Source organism: Heterocephalus glaber, unplaced genomic scaffold (genome assembly GCF_053883595.1).
Source record: "Heterocephalus glaber isolate CG9 unplaced genomic scaffold, H.glaber_assembly_v1.0 deba00001803, whole genome shotgun sequence".
Taxonomy (NCBI): Eukaryota; Metazoa; Chordata; class Mammalia; order Rodentia; family Bathyergidae; genus Heterocephalus; species Heterocephalus glaber.
In genome coordinates, this window is record NW_028258478.1 from 309,780 (window position 1) to 329,507 (window position 19,728).

At 36.1% G+C, this 19,728-nt stretch overlaps 1 protein-coding gene across 5 annotated transcripts in view; it reads left to right on the plus strand.

Moving 5' to 3' along the window:
* The window catches only part of LOC147820787 (zinc finger X-chromosomal protein-like), a 54,587-nt gene that overhangs the window by 22,004 nt on the left and 12,855 nt on the right, over window positions 1-19,728 (plus strand). For all 5 annotated transcript variants that reach the window (XM_087203566.1, XM_087203571.1, XM_087203570.1 and 2 more), the window contains 2 exons: window positions 6,599-6,688; window positions 10,956-11,510. In XM_087203566.1, the coding sequence (XP_087059692.1) occupies window positions 6,599-6,688; window positions 10,956-11,510 (645 nt within the window). The remainder of the gene's footprint in view (window positions 1-6,598; window positions 6,689-10,955; window positions 11,511-19,728) is intronic.

Consider the following 19,728-nt stretch of genomic DNA (forward strand, 5'->3'; position numbering starts at 1 on the left):
ATGTTTATTCTACACACTCATTACATACTAAAAATTTAATATTTTATTGTATTGGTATTTTGTTTTCCTGTTAAGTACACATTAATATAAAACTTAAAATTAATAATTCATCAGAAGAAATAATTACAAATAAAAGTGGGCCTTATCCCCATAATGTGCTGAAAAATTTGGAATTGTGCTCATTAATTTCTACCTAACTTAGCTGCAATATATTAGTAAGGAAAACAAAAGAGAGGTTGTAGAGATGGAAGTGAAAAGATTTGGTTGCCTATTTGGTAGGAAAGGAGGAAACTAGTGACAATCAGAGGAAGGCTGGATTTTATGTAGGTGGAAATATACAGCACTCTTGGAAGTATTTGATGTTTTCCTGTCTGGGGGGGATTGAAAAATCTTCATGCAGTTGATAGTTAAAAACATGAGAATAAATAAAAAAGAAGTGAGAAGGGAAAGGCTATAGTAGTCATCAAGAACTTAGAAAAAATAAATAGTCCTTAAAGAGGAAGAGGATGTTCAAATTTTTAAAAAAATTGTCAAACTCTGATAAGCTCAAGAAGATAAATACATAAACCAGGAAAATGCTACAAGTAGATATACTTTTTACTTTCTGAAGACTGTCTTACTAAATAGCTCAGACTGGCCCTGAACTCTGTGCAACGTAGCCTGGCTTCAGACTCAATTCTTCTTCCTTAGACTTCTGAGATCTGGACTTGTTGCATGGGACCTGGCTCAGTAGGAGCCAATGAGATTAGTCTTACAGAAATTGAAAATCTTTTTGATATAGGAAAGGTATAACTCCCAAGCTGCTAGATGTCAGATGTGCTGAGATTCTTTCCCCTGAAATCAAAGAATGAGTTCTAAAGGACAAAGGAAGTGAAGAGTAGAACAGGTTTATTGGGGAATAGGCATAGCTTCTGAGAAACAAAGGTAGCAGAGTGGATTGCCACTGAGACCCTTAGTCAGAGGTAATTTATACACCAAAGTCACAAATGTTGGTATAATGTAGGTTGAACTGTAATCAACAAATAAGATTATAAATACTGTAGAACTACTTAGCTAATGTTGATCCAGTAGGGAAGCAGGGCATGTATCGAGGTGATATGGCTAGCATCATTAAGATTGGGTTATCTCTGACTTCTGAAATAGGAACATTTTGGGGAATGTTCTGGTCACCCACCTGAGTGTCTGATGTATATGTGGACTTAATGGACTGAGTGGTAGCAAACTACAGTTCTGCTTAGGGAAGTATGTAAGTAGGTTCATTGTGACTTTATTTTCAGGCCTTGACTTTTTTGATTACCCACAATTCTGATAGTATTTTTCATTGACTTTCTTGAGACCCCAGTCCTCCTCTGACTGCATGTTAATTTCCATTCGATTTTGTCGTCTATAATATTCCATCCTCTGAAGAGGGATTCCTAACTGTGTTTCAAGGAAGAATGAGCATAGTTTCAATCTAGCTCCTTCAGACTGAGAAGGATTGTGTAGGCTAGACAGTAGTCAGGGGCCTTCTCCAGAAACCTAATAAGGGCTTTGGCTAGAAGTCAGTTGGGATTTAGCAGTTATGAACTCCCTTTCCAAGACTGATATAGTGGATGCCAGTAAAAAGAGCCTGGCATATTTGTCAATGGTTCCATCAAGGCTTGGTCACTTGGAGTATGGCAGCTTCTAGACAAAAACAAGATTTTTCTCAAGAGAATTAAAGCACCTGCAGTCAAAGCATAACTACTAAAATGGAAAGAAAAGTGCTAGCATCTAGCATACTATATATGGCCCTGTGGGGAAACAATAGTGATGTCAAGTGAATGACAAGAGGAAAGCATGGTTCAGGTTTCTTATTGGGACTTTTGAGGAAAGGAGTGGATGAGATACCATAAGCATGCTAAATAAATTTAGGATTGGATGGTCTTGATTTCTGTTGGCTCAGGGTTTTAGAAGTGCTTACTAGAGATTTGGTACCTGATCCCTGAAGTGATTTTTAAGGCAAGAATTTTGACTTGGTTTGCGGCAGTTTGATAATGGAAGTGGATTGTCTTGGCCTGTGGACTGATTAATTAATCTGTTTATCAAAGGCATGATCAGAAGAGTTACCTAGCCCTGGGGGTGTGATCTCACCAAAACCAAAGCCATAAATACTAGAGCATTAAAAATTCAGAAAGTACAGTCAAAATACTATCTCATTTATAACCTTAACTAGAGCTATGCATTACTGTACTCAGTAAAAATCAGAATGAATCCTGGGACAAGCATGTGTCTTGTTGAGAGGCAGAGATGAGTCCATCATTCCTGTAATTGAACCCGTGGATTCACGGGAGGCACCTGGGTTGAGGTGTGCCTTGGCCTTTAAATTCCTTAAGCTTGATTTAGCTTGGTATTGCTGCTGGTGTGCTGTTTTTTGTGTACAGGGCTTTTGCTTTCCTGTCACCTTGGCACCACTTTTCTTTTGTCTACTAGGGCTTGCCATGAACAAAACTTCCCATGAATGTTTATCTTCAGTATATATATAGCTGCTTGCCATTAGTACTGATGTTACCTTTGTAATTCTTTCTTGCTCATCATAGACAAAGCCTGGATTATACCTGCTGAGTTCATAAAACGATAGTAATAGCTCACTTCCTCTTTCCACTCTCTCTTTTTTACTTTTGGATTTTTTTTGTCACTTTTCCAGTGCTGGTGACACAGGGGAAAGAGATGTAACTTCCAAACCTGCTGGGTATCAGAAACACACGTTTGTGTTCTCTAAAATTGAAGAATGAATTCTAGGAAGAGCAGAGGTTAAGAGTAGGAAAAATTTATTGAGAGAAAGATAGTGTCTAGGAGAGACAGAAGAGGGACTGGAAAGTGGGTTGCCCACTCACCCAACTTCTCGGGTTCAAGGTGGGATAAAACTGTAGTCAACTAATAAGATTACAAGTACAGTCCTTCAGGTAATATTAAACAGGGATCTAAGGGGGAAACAATTTACTTAGCAAGTGTTACAAGGAATGAGCAAGGATTTTTGTTGGTAAGGGGTGGGTCAGGGATCTTTCCTGGAAGATCTTGGTCCCCCAACCAGGTGATTGTATTGGACCTCGTCCCTGAATTAGATTAGGGCCGAACTCTCAAAGCACGGCAGTCCTGGGATCTTACTGGAGAACTTTATTTTCTGTTGGGGACCCATGTACACTCCAACCAAGTCGGAGGACAAAGTCCCCAATTGAAATGAGGACTGCATATTTAAAGGGAAAAACCACAGAAAAAGTCCCTCCTCCCATTCCCCTGGGTAAGTTGGTTATAGATAACCTGAAACACTGTTTCTGTTTATTGGTTAGGGGTGGGGCTTTCTCCAGGGAGATGGAGTGCAGCTGGAAGTCACATATTTGAAAAATGAAGGAGAATGTTCTCAGCATGGTGCTGGTGTTGCTAAGTTGGGTGTCACAGTTGATTCCTATTTAATATTATCAGTCACTGCTATTTATCCTACATAGGTGGGGTAGTTTCTCTTTTACAGTGCTGGCCTTCCATGAATGTATCTTCATTGTCCTCCATGTTGGCTCCTTGACTGTCCTCTATGTTGGCTCCTTGTGGGCTGGCCCTGCCTTACTGCCTACAAGATATTGAATTAAGTTATCTGTAGAGGCAGGCCAAGTCTAAGCAACATGCAGTGAGTTTATTGCCTTCTGGGTGCAGATGGGCCAAGGGTGAGAAGGCCTTTGCCACTGAGAGGAGGCTGCCCATAATTGATATAAGGCATTTTAGGTAGGGGAAGAGGGCACTGCTCAAGAGGGTGGAAAATTTTAGAGTCCCATGGGTGATGGGCCTGAGGCTGGCTGATAAACGGGGTGGTGGTGAGAGCAGCAGGGCAGCTGCTGGCTTCTTGTGATCTGTGTTCCTGTGGATGGCTGTAGTGGGTCTGCTTGTTGAGGGTCCAACTTGAGGGACCTGTCATTACCTATCCGCAATACTGGGATAAAATTAACCACCACCGAAAACTTAAAAGAAGAGAAGTTTATTTTGGTTCGGATTTTAAGGAAATTCAGCTGTGGTCAGCTGGCTCCCAAACAGAAACATCATGGTAATACAGGAAAAGTAGATCTCTGAACCCGCTAGATGTCAGATGTGTACCTTTTGTGTCCTCTGAAATTGAAAAATGAATTCCAAAAGGACAAAAGAAGTTAAGAGTAGAAAAGTTTTACTGGGACTAGGAATAGCTCCTGGGTCACAGAAATGGTCCTGAGTGGCTTGCCAGAGGCCCTTTGTCAGGAGTAATTTATACAGCAAATTCACAAGTGTGGGGCAAATTATAACAAAGCAAAAAGATTGTAATTATAGTTACTTAGTCTACATTGACCCAGTGGTGGGCAGGCACATAGCAAGGGTATATGACTGATACCATTAACCTTGGTTTATTCATAACTTTTAAAACAGGAACATTTTTGGGAAGAAACAGGCCCGGGCGTTCTGATCACCCTTCTAAATGAATGGCATGTATCTGGACTTAATGGACTGGGTTGTATAATCTCAAGTTTCCATTCATCCTTTGGGGGAAGTATGCAAATCTTTCTATTGTGGCTTTAATCTCAAGGCCTTTCCTTCTTCAGATGTGCCTTTACCCACGTTTTAATGTGTTCTCATGTTTCGCACTGATTTTCTCAAGGATCTGTCTCTGACTGCCTATTAAGTTCCTTCTGTAATAATGCCAAAAGGGCGTGGTAGAGCAAAGCTACTAGTTCATGGCAGCTGAGATGCAAAGGATAAAAGTGCATAGAGGCATGCCCTGGCCACTACATATAATGGCCAATGTAAGGCTTTCATGATTCACACAGGCACCTCTAAGAATGTGCTATACTAATCACTGGACAATTTTTTAAATCAGTAGTGTTGACAAATCAGGATTAATAGTCACAGTATCCAACTTTTTTGTTTTTTTTCTTTGTAAACTGGCCTTTTTTCATGGTAGTCTCCTCACATCTTTTATAGTTTCATTGAGTAAGAGAAAAGAATGACTTGCTTGTGGTTCTGTCACTGGGTTGGGTCTCTGAAGTCTGAGCTGAAATAAAGAACCTGTCTCACACTTTTAAAATAAAATGCTGATTCTGCAGAAAATGAATTCTTAGAAGACATTAGAAGCAGAAGATGCAGTCAAGTAGACTGTGGGTTCTCAAAGAAATGAAAACAAGTTGGAGTAAAGCACATTTAAAGGAGTGCCTTTAGGACAAGTGATGGAGGATGTGTGTTTTCACTGTCAGGTTATGGTGCATGCTGTCTACACTTGAAGTTGAGACAAGATGCTACCAGTGCAGGTGCTTTTAGGAACAAAGGACAGGCAGTTGGCAGGTGGAATTTACAGGTGAAAAGTATAGGCCCAGTGTCCAGAATTTAGGAATTCTGTGTTTTATAAGGATGGAAGAGAGTGTCACAAGCTGGAGAGGCCCCCAGCAAGAAACGAGGATCTGTAGGTTGTTTTTTTTTTTTTGAAGTACACCCTTAAAATATCCATTTTTTTAATCTTTTTATCTTTCTTTTGTTGTTGTTTCCTCTACCCTAACTCGGTTCCAGATCTTATAAAAATAGGGTTGTGTGTGTGTGCATGTGTGTGTGCGTGTGTGTGCGTGTGTGTGTGCACTCAGCTGTGTTTATTTTTGCCTGTATGTATGTGTCACTAATTTTGTTATGGCCTGGAAAATGAAAAGGATACATTCACACATACACACTTAGCTACACAGTGTTATAGCTGTCCCAGCAAAAAAAATCATGCCACGAAAAATGTCCAAGTTAAATGTCCTTTTAGTTAGGTGGCGACCAAAGGGACAAGCTCTCACTACTACCTCCCTTGGTACCATCTCCCTTGGTACCAATCAAAAAGAAAGCCCAGTTTTTAAAGGGAAAAATCACACAATAGAATGTTATGATCTCATCTTTGAGCAAACACAGGGGTACAGAAGCAGGTTGCAAGTTAGATTAATACCCAATTTTTGGGATCTGGTAGGAAATTTCTATCTTATGGTTAGGGCTACAATGTAACATATCCTGTCCTTTGTTCTTAACCACCAGGTAAGCTATGTGCTGGTTGACATCACTTTGAACAAACAATCAGGGGAGGAAAAAGGGTAAAGTTCAGGCACTGGCTGTTGGGGGCTTTTCTGGTTAACTTACTTCACACAGAAATCTCAAAGAGTATTTACAGTTATTAAGAATTGTGAATTTTTATTATTTTGTAATTCAGTGACAGCAAGAGCAGAGATACTGTCTACATAAATACCTTACAGGAGTCACCTTAACTACTTGCAACATGTATTTTGAGTCTTAAAGAATCATTAGGTCGCTAATTGGAGGCAAGATTGGGTATCTTCTAAGTAATTCAAACTCAAGTTGGTAATATGTAAAAATTAAATTAAATACCAAATACTGAAATATTAAATACTAACCTTTGGGTTTATGTAAGATCATAATTAAATATTTTATGACCTTAAAACACTGCAGATTTCTAGGTGCCTTTTCATTTAATGTAGTTACCCATATATCACTAATCAGTTCCTAAGGCAGTCAGAAATGTAAATGCAATGACATTTTAATATGTGATACTGAATTTAATATTTGGTGTGCTTTTTCTCTGATTTAGGAGCTGTGACTAATGAGCATTTAAAGACCATGGATGAAGATGAATTTGAATTGCAGCCAAAAGAACCAAATTCATTTTTTGATGGAATAGGTATGATAGTTTCTTCGGTGGTTTTTCTTATCTACCAAACTTTGAGTTATCAAGAGGATGATTTGCCAGATCTCATATTGATTCATACTTAGATACCTTATTATCCTTCCAGTCTCATAGTCAACTCAGTTGTTACATAATCATGTGTATCAATGTGTTATTCTACTTTTCCCAGTTATATGCTAAATAAGTTCTTACAGTAACACTTTGGAAATGTTCTCAAATTGTATTATTTTTCTTGTGGATACATTTTCACAATTTAGTGACATAAAACAAGGAAATTTGTCTTAGAATTCTGTAAGTTAGAAGTACAAGAGCCATGGCTTAATTGGTTCCTTACATAGGGTCAACATCAAGGTATCCGTTTCAGGGGGCTTTTGAGGGAGGAAGATTTTAGAATCTTTGTGCTTTTTTTGGCTAATTGTTTGTTGTTACAAGGTGGAAGATCCTCTTGGGTTGTGCTTTTAACTTCCTTAGCCAAGTGGTGTTTTTTTTGTTTTCGTACATGCTTTCTCATGCTTTATACAGTTTCCTCTAACAACAGTAAATGGTTTTTCTCTCATGCTTTGACTCTTTTTGACCCTCCCTTCCATCAGATCTTCTTGACGCTAGCCAGTAAAATAATCTGGGCTCATGTGATTAGATTGGGCCTGTTTAACCATTCCAGGGTAATCTCTCAATTTTAGGTCCTTACCTTAATTATGTCTATGGAATTTGTTTTGCAGTAGCACATATTTTAAGATCTAGGACCAAAACATGTACATATTTAGGGGACATCCTGCCTACTTTGGTCTGCTCTCTGTTCCTCATCTAAAATGTTACAGTCAGTCCATCTCTCCCAAGATTCTTGATTAAAAAAATCTCTTCTTAAATTAAGCAGCTCAGACTTCTGAGATCATATCTAAATCAAGAACTTGCAATACTCCGAATATAATTAAGTAAAAATTTTAGGATACACTTCTCTATATCTGTTGTCATATAGAGCTAAAGAAACAAACTCTCCTTATAACATTGAAATAATAAGATTGTTTATAGTTGCTGGCACAAACAATGAAAAGTAGGATAAAGATGGAGTTGCCAGTTTAAAAATCTTGAAATTTTGCCTTACAAAGTTCTTTCATGGTTTATGGCCCCTAGCTCTTTTCTCCTGAGTTTTACTTGCCCTTTTTTTTTTTTATCAAGCAGAGCAGGCATTAGCAGGTGAATAATTTTACGAACCTATATCCTGACTCTAGAATCTTAGAGATGCAGATACTTGCCTCTTCTTTTTCTTTTCTCTCTCTACTGGGGATTGGACTCATGGCCCGGTGTTTGTATTGGACTATCTCAATCATTTTTTGTGTTGTATTACAATAGGTAAAATTTTATTACAATAGGTAAAAAGTTCAGCTGCAGTCTTCTTCAGGTAATCCCAGTTTCTATTTTTATTTCTGCTGAGCTAATTGAGGGACAATACCTTAAGCTTCTCAGAAGTACCTTTAATATAAACTTCATCTTTAATTGCTTCAGAAACTAAATCTCTTTGATCTTCCTGAAATTTCAGAGAATAATTACAAAGTAGCATAATTGTGTCTCTCTAGAAATCCTTCTTAAAACCAGATTTTAACTTGAAATTCCACGACCTGTGTCATTCATACAATTTTCTTAACACTGGCAAAGTCCGTAGCATATGAACTGTATTGTAGTACATTTATAGAATCTAGTGATTATACTCTGTCTCTGGAGCTGTTGGTTAAAAAAGGAATTAATGATTATTTTGTAGCTATCTTTTCAGTGGATAGTGTGATGGCAAAGGAGTGTCAGGCAACTTTCATCATTCTGCCTTTCTTCATTTCATTAGCCACCATTTAAGCCAGGCTTAATTATCTCATTAACCTGTAATGCAAACTGTTTTCCTCATTGTTTTTTTTTGCTTGGCGTATGTCATTTCTCTATATCCTGTTGCCCATTGTATAGTTCACATGCCCTTTGCTTTTAACCAAGGTTTTATAAGTGTATCTTCTGTGCATTCCTAAAAGGGAATTTGGTTATACAGATACACTTTTCGCCCATTCCCCAGACTTTTTAAGGAAAGTTATATTCCGAAAGTAATAATAATTGGGAAAAAGTATTCAGTATTTCTGATTACTCATCATTCTAAATGTAGAATATTGTAAAATGTACTAGAATTGTGCTAAATTTTGTTATTGCATAGCTGCTTTACAGGATTATGATGATTTTAACCAAATTGTAATTGTTTATATGACCATGTATTTAAGCAATAATAATTGACTTTATCAAGAAATTTACAGGATTTTTAATATTCTCTTGAATCCTCTGTTTACATTTCTTAAGCAGTTTGGCATATTCTTTTGATTCACATTTGGTAATTTAAATTTGATAATCACAAATGCAAAATTAAAATTCTTTCTTCAAAATACACTGAAGATGTCATGATGGTACATGCCTGTAAATTTAGCATGTGAGAGGCTAAGGGAGGATGTTTATGATAATTTAACAAGTTTGAAGCTAGCCAGAACTACAGAGAGTGGTGAGTGAAGAAAGTTTGATTTAATATGGCTAAAAGACAAACGAAGTTCTTTGGATAAAAATTTCAACATGTGTTAACTTAATGTTGCCACAACTAATTCTGAGAATTGGGACAGGTGTTAGGTTTTGAAGGACTGTACATTTTAGACAGGTGGCCAACACAGTATTTATCTTTGACAGATCATTTACTCTGTCAGGTACTATATTTTTGTATGCATAATAATTATGAAACTTCCCATAGATTTTCAGGATACTTTCCATTTGACCATCACCACAGTGGTATGAGGTGTTCAGCAGATACTGCTGTCCTCATTTTTCAGCAGTTACATTTCTTTCCCAAGGTTACATAACTTGTATGCAACTTTGCTTTGTGATTGACTGTTTTAACTCATATTTACACTGAATGTTTTTATATTTTATGTCTTCCTAATAGTGACATTGATTTTTTGCTTCATTTGAATTAAGAACATTGATGACAGTATAAAACATTTTGTAGAAGTTTTAGACAACTAAAACTAGACATTCCTTGTTATATCATGTAATTCAAGTGTGTATTGATCGGTTTTAACTTTCTACAGCTTTTAATATAATTTGTCCCGCATTAGTTATTTTTGTTGGAAGAAGCTTCTTGTTTATATGAGCCCTGACCAGCGATACATAGTTATTTAGGAACTTGCTTGGACTCAGCCTGATGAGTTAGAACCAGACACACTAATCAACTGAATATTTTCTAATGCTCATGAGTCTGTTTATGTGTTTTTCTTGATTTGGATCTTCCGTGCCTATTAGTTTTATTTTACATTATGGTTATTTTATATGTTATAGCAAATGCACATGAATTATTTCCGTATGTAACATTCATTCAGGATAACATTTACTGAATACTGTGTGCTGTGCAAATTTGGTCAGTGATTCATGCTTCTACTTTTATTTCTTTATTAACTGCACAATGTCAAATACAATGTTTTATATTCTGAAGATCTATCTTAAGAGTTGGAATGTAGGGAAACGGGAGGAGGAGATAGTACAGGCACAGTAATATGGTGAAATCAGTAATGTGGTGAATATGCCTGGTCTCTACTATGCTTAACTTTCATCAACCCAAAGCAGTTACATTTTTATTCATTTTTGTCTGCAACCGTTAGGTTCTACCCTGTGCCTTTCCTCATTAAACTTTTGACAACCTATCCTCCTTTTCATTATTGGCCTGATTGTTTTATATTTTAGATTCAAAGACTGATTTTTGTGATTGCCACCATCATAAATAGAAGATGTTGGTGGGTTATTGAACACAAAATAGAAATATTATAGTGAAAGAAAAAAAATATATTGAGTGGTGAAGAGAAAATTGTCATGATTTAGAAGGGTAATGGCACTAGAAGGGGAAAAAAGTGAAACAATGAAAAATGGTGTATTTGTTTTATTGTAGTATTTGCTTGTTTTATACAACCATCAATTAAGATTGTAGCGGTTAAGGAAATTTTTTTATGTTTATGGTCTATTGCCCCATGATTTTTATTTTCATAGTTTTTTTTTTTTCCTTTATGGTAGAGTTTTAAAAGTTACAGTAATTTTTACTTAAGTAAACTAAAAAAATGTCCTTTCTTTAATCTGTCTTAATGTTTGATGAACATTAAGGATATATTGTGTTTGATAGAAATTAAATAACAATTTGTATAATTTGAGAATATTGTGCATACTTACCTAAAAATTATCATTTTAATTTTCATTTTTCAAGGTGCTGATGCTACACATATGGATGGTGACCAAATTGTAGTGGAAGTTCAAGAAGCTGTTTTTGTTTCTAATTCAGACGTAACTGTGCATAACTTTGTTCCCGATGACCCAGACTCAGTTGTAATTCAGGATGTTATTGAAGATGTTGTTATAGAGGATGTCCAGTCCCCAGATATTTTAGAGGAAGCAGATGTATCTGAAAATGTCATCATTCCTGAGCAAGTGTTTGGTTCTGATGATGTAACTGAAGAGGCTTCTTTAGCACATTGCACAGTTTCAGATGATGTTTTAGGTTCTGACATTACGTCAGCCTCAGTGTCTGTGCCAGAACATGTTTTGACAAGTGAATCTATACAAGTTGGACATATTGAACATGTGGCTCATGATAGTGTTGTAGAAACAGAAATTGTAACTGACCGTCTGAACAATGATATAGTTTCAGAAGAAGTATTGGTAACAGATTGTGCCTCTGAAGCAGTCATTGATGCCAGTGGGATCTCTGTTGACCAGCAAGATGATGACAAAAACAACTGTGAGGACTATCTTATGATTTCCTGTAAGTCTTGATTATCAAGAAAGTGCCACATTTTTAAGTCTTTTTCTTAACAAGGGTGAAATTTTATTGAGTTACGCTTCAGTAAAATTAAAGAGAATTTCCTAAATTTACTTGCATTATGTTTTAGTTTAGAATCTATGGATAAGCTGCAGAGCTAGGTAAAATGGTATAGAGTAATTCCTGCAAAAGTAAAGAATTAGAAATGCAAAAGATAAAGGGAAAAGATTGAAGTTTATGGAATCATGAAAAGTGTGACAAGCCTGTTACCTCCTTATCAAAACTTGATGGACTCATTCTCTTTTAAAAAATATAACTTTTATTATGTAGTCATGTTGATCTTCTTTTTGATATATGTCACTTTAAAAAAGAATTGGATGTACAAACCTGAATTCAAGAAAGTAAAGCACCATATTGGATGCTAGAAACAACAAATCAAATACAGCCTAAGATTTTGTCATGAGTAATCTTGATCCCAGCATTATTTGGTGAGGAAATAATTTTTTGCCCCACTGGATTGTCTTGAGATTCATGTGAAAAGTTATATGTCCACAGATGGATGAATTTATTTTGTACTGTCAGTTTACTCCACTGATCAGTGTGTCTGTTAGACCACTACTGCAAAGTCTGTATTTCTGTCTTTTGATTATCTAAAAATGTTTTAATTTCATCTTTTCTTTTTCTTTTTTCTTTATTACAGGTTAATATTTTTCTTTTTAGAAGACACATTCTGTTTACTATTACTTTACTTGCATGTATCTAGACTAATCTGAATGTTATAATTTTAATTCCTATCAGTAATGCTCTTTGAACACACTTTAAATTCATGTTTTAAATACTTTTCTCAATAAGATACATCATCTCAATAAAAAGTACTTTTAAATCAAAGTTGAAGCTGGGCATGGTTGCACATGCCTGGTCATATCAGCACTGTGGAGGCTGAGGCGTGAGGATCTCTGAGTTTGAGGCCAGTGTGGATTATATCTGACTATAGTGAGACTCCATCTTTTTTTTTTTTTTATAATAAAGCTCTATTATTTTTGCAGTTTTTATTATGTGTATTTCTTTTTTTTTGCTACCAGGGATCGAACTCAGGTCCTTGCACTGGCACAGCAGGCAGCAAAACCACGGCCCCCAAAGACTCCATCTTTTAAAACAAAGAAACAATTGAAGTAATAAGTAGAAGATACATAGTCAGATACGTTTCTGGGGTGGTTGGTATTAAACTTTTAACAACCTGACTTTAAGTGACTTGGCAACTGTGTAGCTAGTTAAAAATGAAGCTTGGGTCTGTAATCCCAGAATTTGAGAAGATAAAGCAGAAGAATTTTGAGTTTAGAACCATTCTTGAAAGGAAGGAACAAGGGGCTTGGGAATGAGGAGAAAGAACAGTTGGGAAGGGGGGGAAGGGTCTGAGGGAAGGGCAGAATGGTAGGAGAGGAAAGGGAAAGGGGTGAGGAAAGAAAGGAGAAAAGAAGTTAGGGATAGAAGAGAAAGAAGTGACTAGGAGGAGGGGAGGGCTCAGTGGCACATACTTGTGTTCCCAGCTACTTGGGGGAATGAGGCAGGAGAGCTGAGTGTCAGCCAGCCAGCCTGGGCAACTCAGTGATGTACATACATATATGTATTATAATAGTTTAGTTCTAAAGACAGATACTCTGTTCCCCTTAGTGGTCATTGACTTCAGACTAATGTCATTGTTTTTATTTCTATGTGGAAAAGTGAGGTAAAAGATTTAGAAATACTAAAGAATTAAGCTGCCACACAAGAGGTAATTATTAGATGTGGTCTTCATTTCCAGAAACATAACACTTCTGTGTTTTAGAAACGTTTTAGTCTAAAATTCTAGCTCTTCATTACTGCATTTTTTTAAAGCCACAGTTACAATGTGCCACTTGTAGTCCCAGCATTTAGGAGATGGAGGCAGGAGGATTTGCAAGAGAAGTTTGAGGATAGCCTGGACTACATAGCAAGATCCTATCTGAAAAGTGAAGAAAAAAGAAAAAGCAGAAACGATAGTAGGGTGACTTAGTCTTATTCAAGAATTCAAGAATCCTTTTTTCTGTTTTTAAAAGTTTAATTCCAGTTTTAAAAGCACAGATTTTCAGTAGTAGAAATCTAGGTCCTTCTCACTGAACTATCTCTCCAAACCTTTTTATTATTTTTATTTTTTATTTTGAGACAGGTATAGTTTTTTGGGGGAATCTCTTTATTGATTTCCTTAGTGATTGTGCTAGTTTTACAGTAATCCTGAAGAAGTGTTCATTTTCTTTGTGTTTGTTGTTTCAGTTCATCATGATACTTATTTTTGATGGAATAATGTAAAATATCACTGTTTGCCAAATGATTTTTCATACATTATTAGCCATTTGTACGTCTTCTGAGAAGGGTTTGTGCATTTCACTTACCCATTTTGGGGGCCTTTTACTTGTTTTCTGGGTGTTCTTGTTACTGTTCTTTTTTGTTTTTGTTCTTTATATATTCTAAGTGTTGGATCTCTTCTGTCTGAGGAGTAGCTGACAAATTTTTTTTCCTATTTTATAGATTGTCTCTTTATTCTGTTGTATCCTGCTATGCCAAAGCGTTTTTTACTTGATACAATCACATTTGTTAATACCTGGTGTTCTTTCTTATGCAGTTGGAGATTGGGTCAGGAAGTTCTTGCCTTTGCCTATGCCTGAAGAATTTTACCAAGTTTTATTCCAACAGATTCAGTGTTTCTATTTTTGTATCTAGATCTTTGATTCATTTTTATTTGAGTTTAGTAAAAGGTGAGAAATAATGGATTAAGATTTGATCTTCTAAAAAAAAAGGATTTGGTCTTCTTTTGTGTGGTTGTTTTCCCAGTGTCATTTGTTGAAGGGGTTGTCTTTTCTCTAGTGTGTATTATTGGCAAAAGTCAGTGGATGAAGGTGTTTTGTGATTGTTTCTGCATCCTATTTTCAATTCCATTGGTCTACATGTTTTTTTCTGCCATACCATGCTGTTTTTACTACCTAGCCTTTATAATAAAAGTGGCAGTCTGGGATTGTGATACTTCCTCCTTTTCTCTGGTTGCTCAGGATTGCTTTGGTTTTTCTGGCTCCATTCAAGTTTAAAATTGTTATCTCTAGCAATGTGAAAAAAAGCTGATGGTATTTTGATTGAAATTGCCATAAATCTGTATATCATTTTGTATAATATGTCCATTTTGATGGTACTAAAATTCTGCCTAACCAAGAAAACAAGATGTAATTTCATTTGCTAATATCCTCTTAAATCTCTTTTTTTCAGAGTGATACACTTTGGGTTATCATATAGAAGAAATCTTTTACTTCCTTAGTTAATTCTTAGGTATTTAATTTTTATTGAAGCTGTTTGTGAATGGGATTACTGATTTGCTTGTTAGTGTTATTTTTTCTTGGTGTAAAGGATTGCTGTTGATTCTTGTGTGCTAGCTTTTTATTCTGCCACTTTGTTTGTTGCATTTATTAATTCTGAGAGTTCTAATGGAGTTCTTGAGGTCATACTATGTAAAGGATCATGTATTCAGCAACTAAGGATAATTTGGCTTTTTCCTTTCTTTTATTTGAATCCTTTTCTTTTTTGCCTTTTTGCTCTGTCGTGTTTGAACAGAAATGGTGAGAATATATATCCTTGTGTTATTCCTGAAATTAGAGGGAATGCTTCTAGTTTTCTCTTAGTATGCTGGTGACAATTGGTTTGTTACATGTGCTTTTATCAGTTTAATGTCTTTCTGTACCTATTTTCATCAAGGTTTTTTTTAATCTAGAATGGATGTTGGATTTTGACATGCATTTCTGCATCTCTTAAGATCATGTTAATATGTGTAAGTATTTCTGCTTATATGATATGTTGAATTCATTTAAATACCCATGCAGCCTTAGATGATAAACAGCATGGTCATAATATCTTTTTAACAGTTCTGTTCTGATTGCAAGAATCTTCTTGAAGTTTTTTGCATCTATGTTCATTAGGGAAATTTTTTAGCTTTCTCTTTTCTTAATTCTTTGTCCATCTTTGGTATTAGGGCAGTACTTCTTTCAAGTAATGCCATGTTTCTCCCCTCAAGCTCTGGTAAAATTCAGCATTGAACCCATTAAATCCTGGCCCTCTCTTGGTAGGGTTTTTTCTTTATATTACTCCCTCATTGCCTGTTACATTTTTATGTTTTCTTTAGTTTTGTTAATTTATATGTTGGAAATTTGTCAGTTTTCTAGATTCCCCAGTTTTTTGGAATAGAAGTTTTCAAAATAGCTTTTTGTAAAATCCTATGGATTTCAGAGATGTCCATTTGATTTTTCCTTTTTCATGTGTAATTGCACTGTTATTTTTCCTATCTTTTGATAAGGTTGACTCAAGGTTTATTTTATCCTTTCAAAGAACCAACTCTTGACTCATTGATCCTTTTTATATTTTTAGTCTCCACTTCATTAATTTCCCTTCTGATCTCTATAATATCCTTCCTCGTTTAGTTTTTGAATTTAAATTGCAGATGTTTTTCTAGGTACATCATTAGGTCATTTATTTGTGATTGCTCTATTTTTCTTTTGGTACAGGGGATAGAACTTGTGTTCTTGCACAAGCACAGCAGGTGGTGAAAACTCCAAGCTAAATCCCCATCCCTGTGATTACTCTGTTTTTCTAATGACATTTTCCAGTATGAACTTCTTCCTTAGAGCTGCTTTCATTGTGTCCCATGGGTTCAGGTATGTTTTGCTGTCGTGGTCTGTTGAATATAAGACATTCTAATTTCTTCTTTGGTTTCTTCTGTGAACCATTCATTGGTCAAGAATGTATTTTTTTTTTTTTTGGTATTAAATTCTTTTATTGGTAGATTGTAGGTATACAACACAATTACATTTCTCACTGGGAATTGTACCTTTACATAATGCATCTTGTTTCTTATTTTTTCCTCATTCCTAGCCCTCCCTTCACACCCTCCACCCTTCCCTATTTACAAAGACTTTATTTCCATTTTCTCCATTTCTCATCATTTTTCCTTTCCCTTCTTTCCTTTACCCTGGCCCTCCCACTACCCCTACCCCTTTGGGCCTTTTCTTCCTATTTTACATTATCGATTATTCATTCTAATCATTGGTACATTTTAGGTATACAATATAATGACATTCATCATTGGAAATTTGCACCTTTACATAGTATCTCTTGGTTTTTATTTTTCACCATTGCCCAGCCCTCCCTTCAACCCCTCCATTCCTCCCTATTTACAAAGATTTTGTTCCTATTTTTCCATTTTCTCATTTTAATCCCATTCCCTTCTATCCTTTCCCCTAGCCCTCCCACTTCCTTCCCCTTTGCCCCTTTTCTTCCTACTTCACATTATCTATTATACATTTAGTCCTTATTTACATTTTCAGTTTATCACACCAGAGAAACTATTCGGTATTTACATATGTGTGTCCTATTTATTTCACTTAAGAGTATGGCCTCAATGTGCATCCACTTAGCTATAAATGTCTCTAATTTCTCATTTTTTGTGGCTGAGTAGTACTCCATTTAATAAAAAAACCACACTTTCTTTATCCGGTCTCCAGTTGATGGGCATTTGGGCTGTTTGCAAGTTTTAGCTATTACAAACTGCGCTGCTATGAACATGGGTGCACATATATCACTGTGGTATGATTCTTTTAATTCTTTGGGGAAGATAAAGAGCAGTGGAATAGCGGGGTCAAATGGACTTCCAGTCCTAGTTCTTTGAGGTATCACCATACTGATTGCCACAGTGCTTACACCAGTCTACACTCTCACCAGCAATAGAGCAGGGTTCTTCTTTCCCCACAGCCCCACCAGCATTTGTTATTGGTTGATTTCATGATAGCAGCCATTCTTTCTGGAGTGAAGTGGAATCTCAGCGTTGTTTTCATTTGCATCTCTCAAATGACCAGTGATGTTGAACATTTTTTTTATGTATTTATTTGCTATTTCTCCTTCTTTGTCTGAGAAATGTCTGTTCATTTCAGATTCCCATTTTTGGATTAGGTCTTTAAATTTGGGAGGTCTGATCTTTTTCAGTTCTTTATAGATTCGAGGTAGTAGACCTTTGTCTGAGGAAGAGCAGGTGAAGATTTTTTCCCCCATTGTGGGTTGTCTCTTCACACTGCTGCTGGTTTCTCTTGCTGTGCAGAAGCCTTTTAATAAGAAGAGATCCCATTTGTTGATTGTTTGTGCTGGTTCACATGCAACTCAGGTTTTGTTCATAAAATCTTTTCCTACACCGATGTCTTCAAGGGTTCTACCTACCCTCTGTTCCAACTGGTTCAGAGTTTCTATTTTAATATTTAGATCTTTAATCCATTTTGATTTTAGTTTAGTGCGTGGTGAGAGATACAGGTCTAGCTGTAATCTTTGGGAAGTTGAAACCCAATTTTTCCAGCACCATTTATTAAAGAGGTTATCTTTCCTCCATTGAGGGAGTTTGGCTCCTTTATCGAAGATGAGATGGCTGAGTGTATCTGGCATTGTTTCTGCATCTTCTAATCTGTTCCACTAGTCCTCAAGTCTGTTTGTTTGCCAGTACCATCCTGTTTTTATCACAGTAGCTTTGTAGTATAGTTGCAGGTTGGGGATTGTGATACCCCTTGCCATATCTCTGTTACCTAGAATTGCTTTTGCTATTCTGGGTCTCTTCTTGTTCCAAATGAATTTTTGCATTGTTTTCTCGAGGTCTATGAAGTATGCTGCTGGGATCTCAATCTGAATTGCATTAAATTTATATAGCAGTTTTGGAAGTATGGCCATTTCCACTATATTAATCCTTCCAACCCAGGAGCAGGGGATGTCATTTTCTGATATCATCTTCAATCTCTCTTTTCAGAGTGCTATAGTTTTCAGAGAAGAGTTCTTTGAATTCTTTCATTAGGATGATTCCTAGGTATTTCAGTTTTTTGGATGCTATTGTGAAAGGAGTTATTTGCCCTATTTCTCTCTCAGTGAGTCTGTCATTTGTGTAGAGGAAAGCTATTGATTTTTGTGTGTTGACATTGTAACCAGCTACTTGCCTGAATTTGGTTAAGTCTAGAAGACTTTTGGTGGAGTTCTTGGGGTCTTCTATATAGAGTATCATGTCATCTGCAAATAATGACAGTTTGACTTCTTCATTACCTATCTTTATTCCTTTTATTTCTTTCTCTTGTCTAATTGCCGTGGCTAATGTTTCCAGAACTATATTGAACAAGAGTGGTGATAGTGGACATCCTTGTCTTGTTCCTGGTTTTAATGTGAAGGATTTCAGTTCTTGACCCTTTATTATGATATTGTCTGTTGGTTTTTCATAGATGGCTTCTATCAGTTTGAGGTAGAGACAATCTATTCCAATTTTTTGTAGGGTTTTTATCATAAATGCATGTTGGATTTTGTCAAATGCCTTTTCTGCATCTATAGAGATAATTGTATGGTTTTTGTCCTTGGCTGTATTGATATAGTGTAGTACATTGATTGATTTTCATATATTGAACCATCCCTGCATCCCTGGGATGAATCCCACTTGATCAGGGTGTATGATCTTCTTGATGATCTTCTGCATTCTGTTTGCCATTATCTTGTTAAGGATTTTTGCATCTTATATTCATGAGTGAGATTGGCCTATAGTTCTCTTTTTCAGTTGGGTCTTTCTCTGCTTTGGGGATCAAGGTGATGCTTGTTTCCAGGAATGAATTTGGGAATATTGCTTCCCTTTCAATTTCATTAATGAGTTTATACAGTAATGACAGCAGTTCCTCTCTAAATGTCTTGTAGAATTCAGCAGTGAAGCCATCAGGGCTCAGGCTTTTCTTAGTTGATAAGTTTTTAATTACATTTTTAATTTCATTGGTTTAATATTGGGTTGTTCAGAATTTTTAGGTCTTCTTTGTTCAACTTTGATAATTCATATGTATCTAGGAATCTGTCCATTTCTTCTGTGTTGTTCATCTTATTGGCATTTAGGTTCTGGAATTAGGTATTGATGATTCTCTGTATTTCTTCTGAGTCTGTTGTCATTTCACCCTTTTCATTCCTAATTGCATGGATTTAGGCCTTTTCTTTCCTTTCTCTGACAAGATTGGCTAAAGGTTTGTGAATTTTGTTGATTCTTTTGAAGAACCAACTCTTGGCTTCATTGATTTTTTGTATCGTTCTCTTAGTCTTTATTGCATTGATTTCTCCTCTAATCTTTGTAATTTCTTCCCTTGTATGAGCTTTGGGGTTGTCCTGCTCTTCTTTT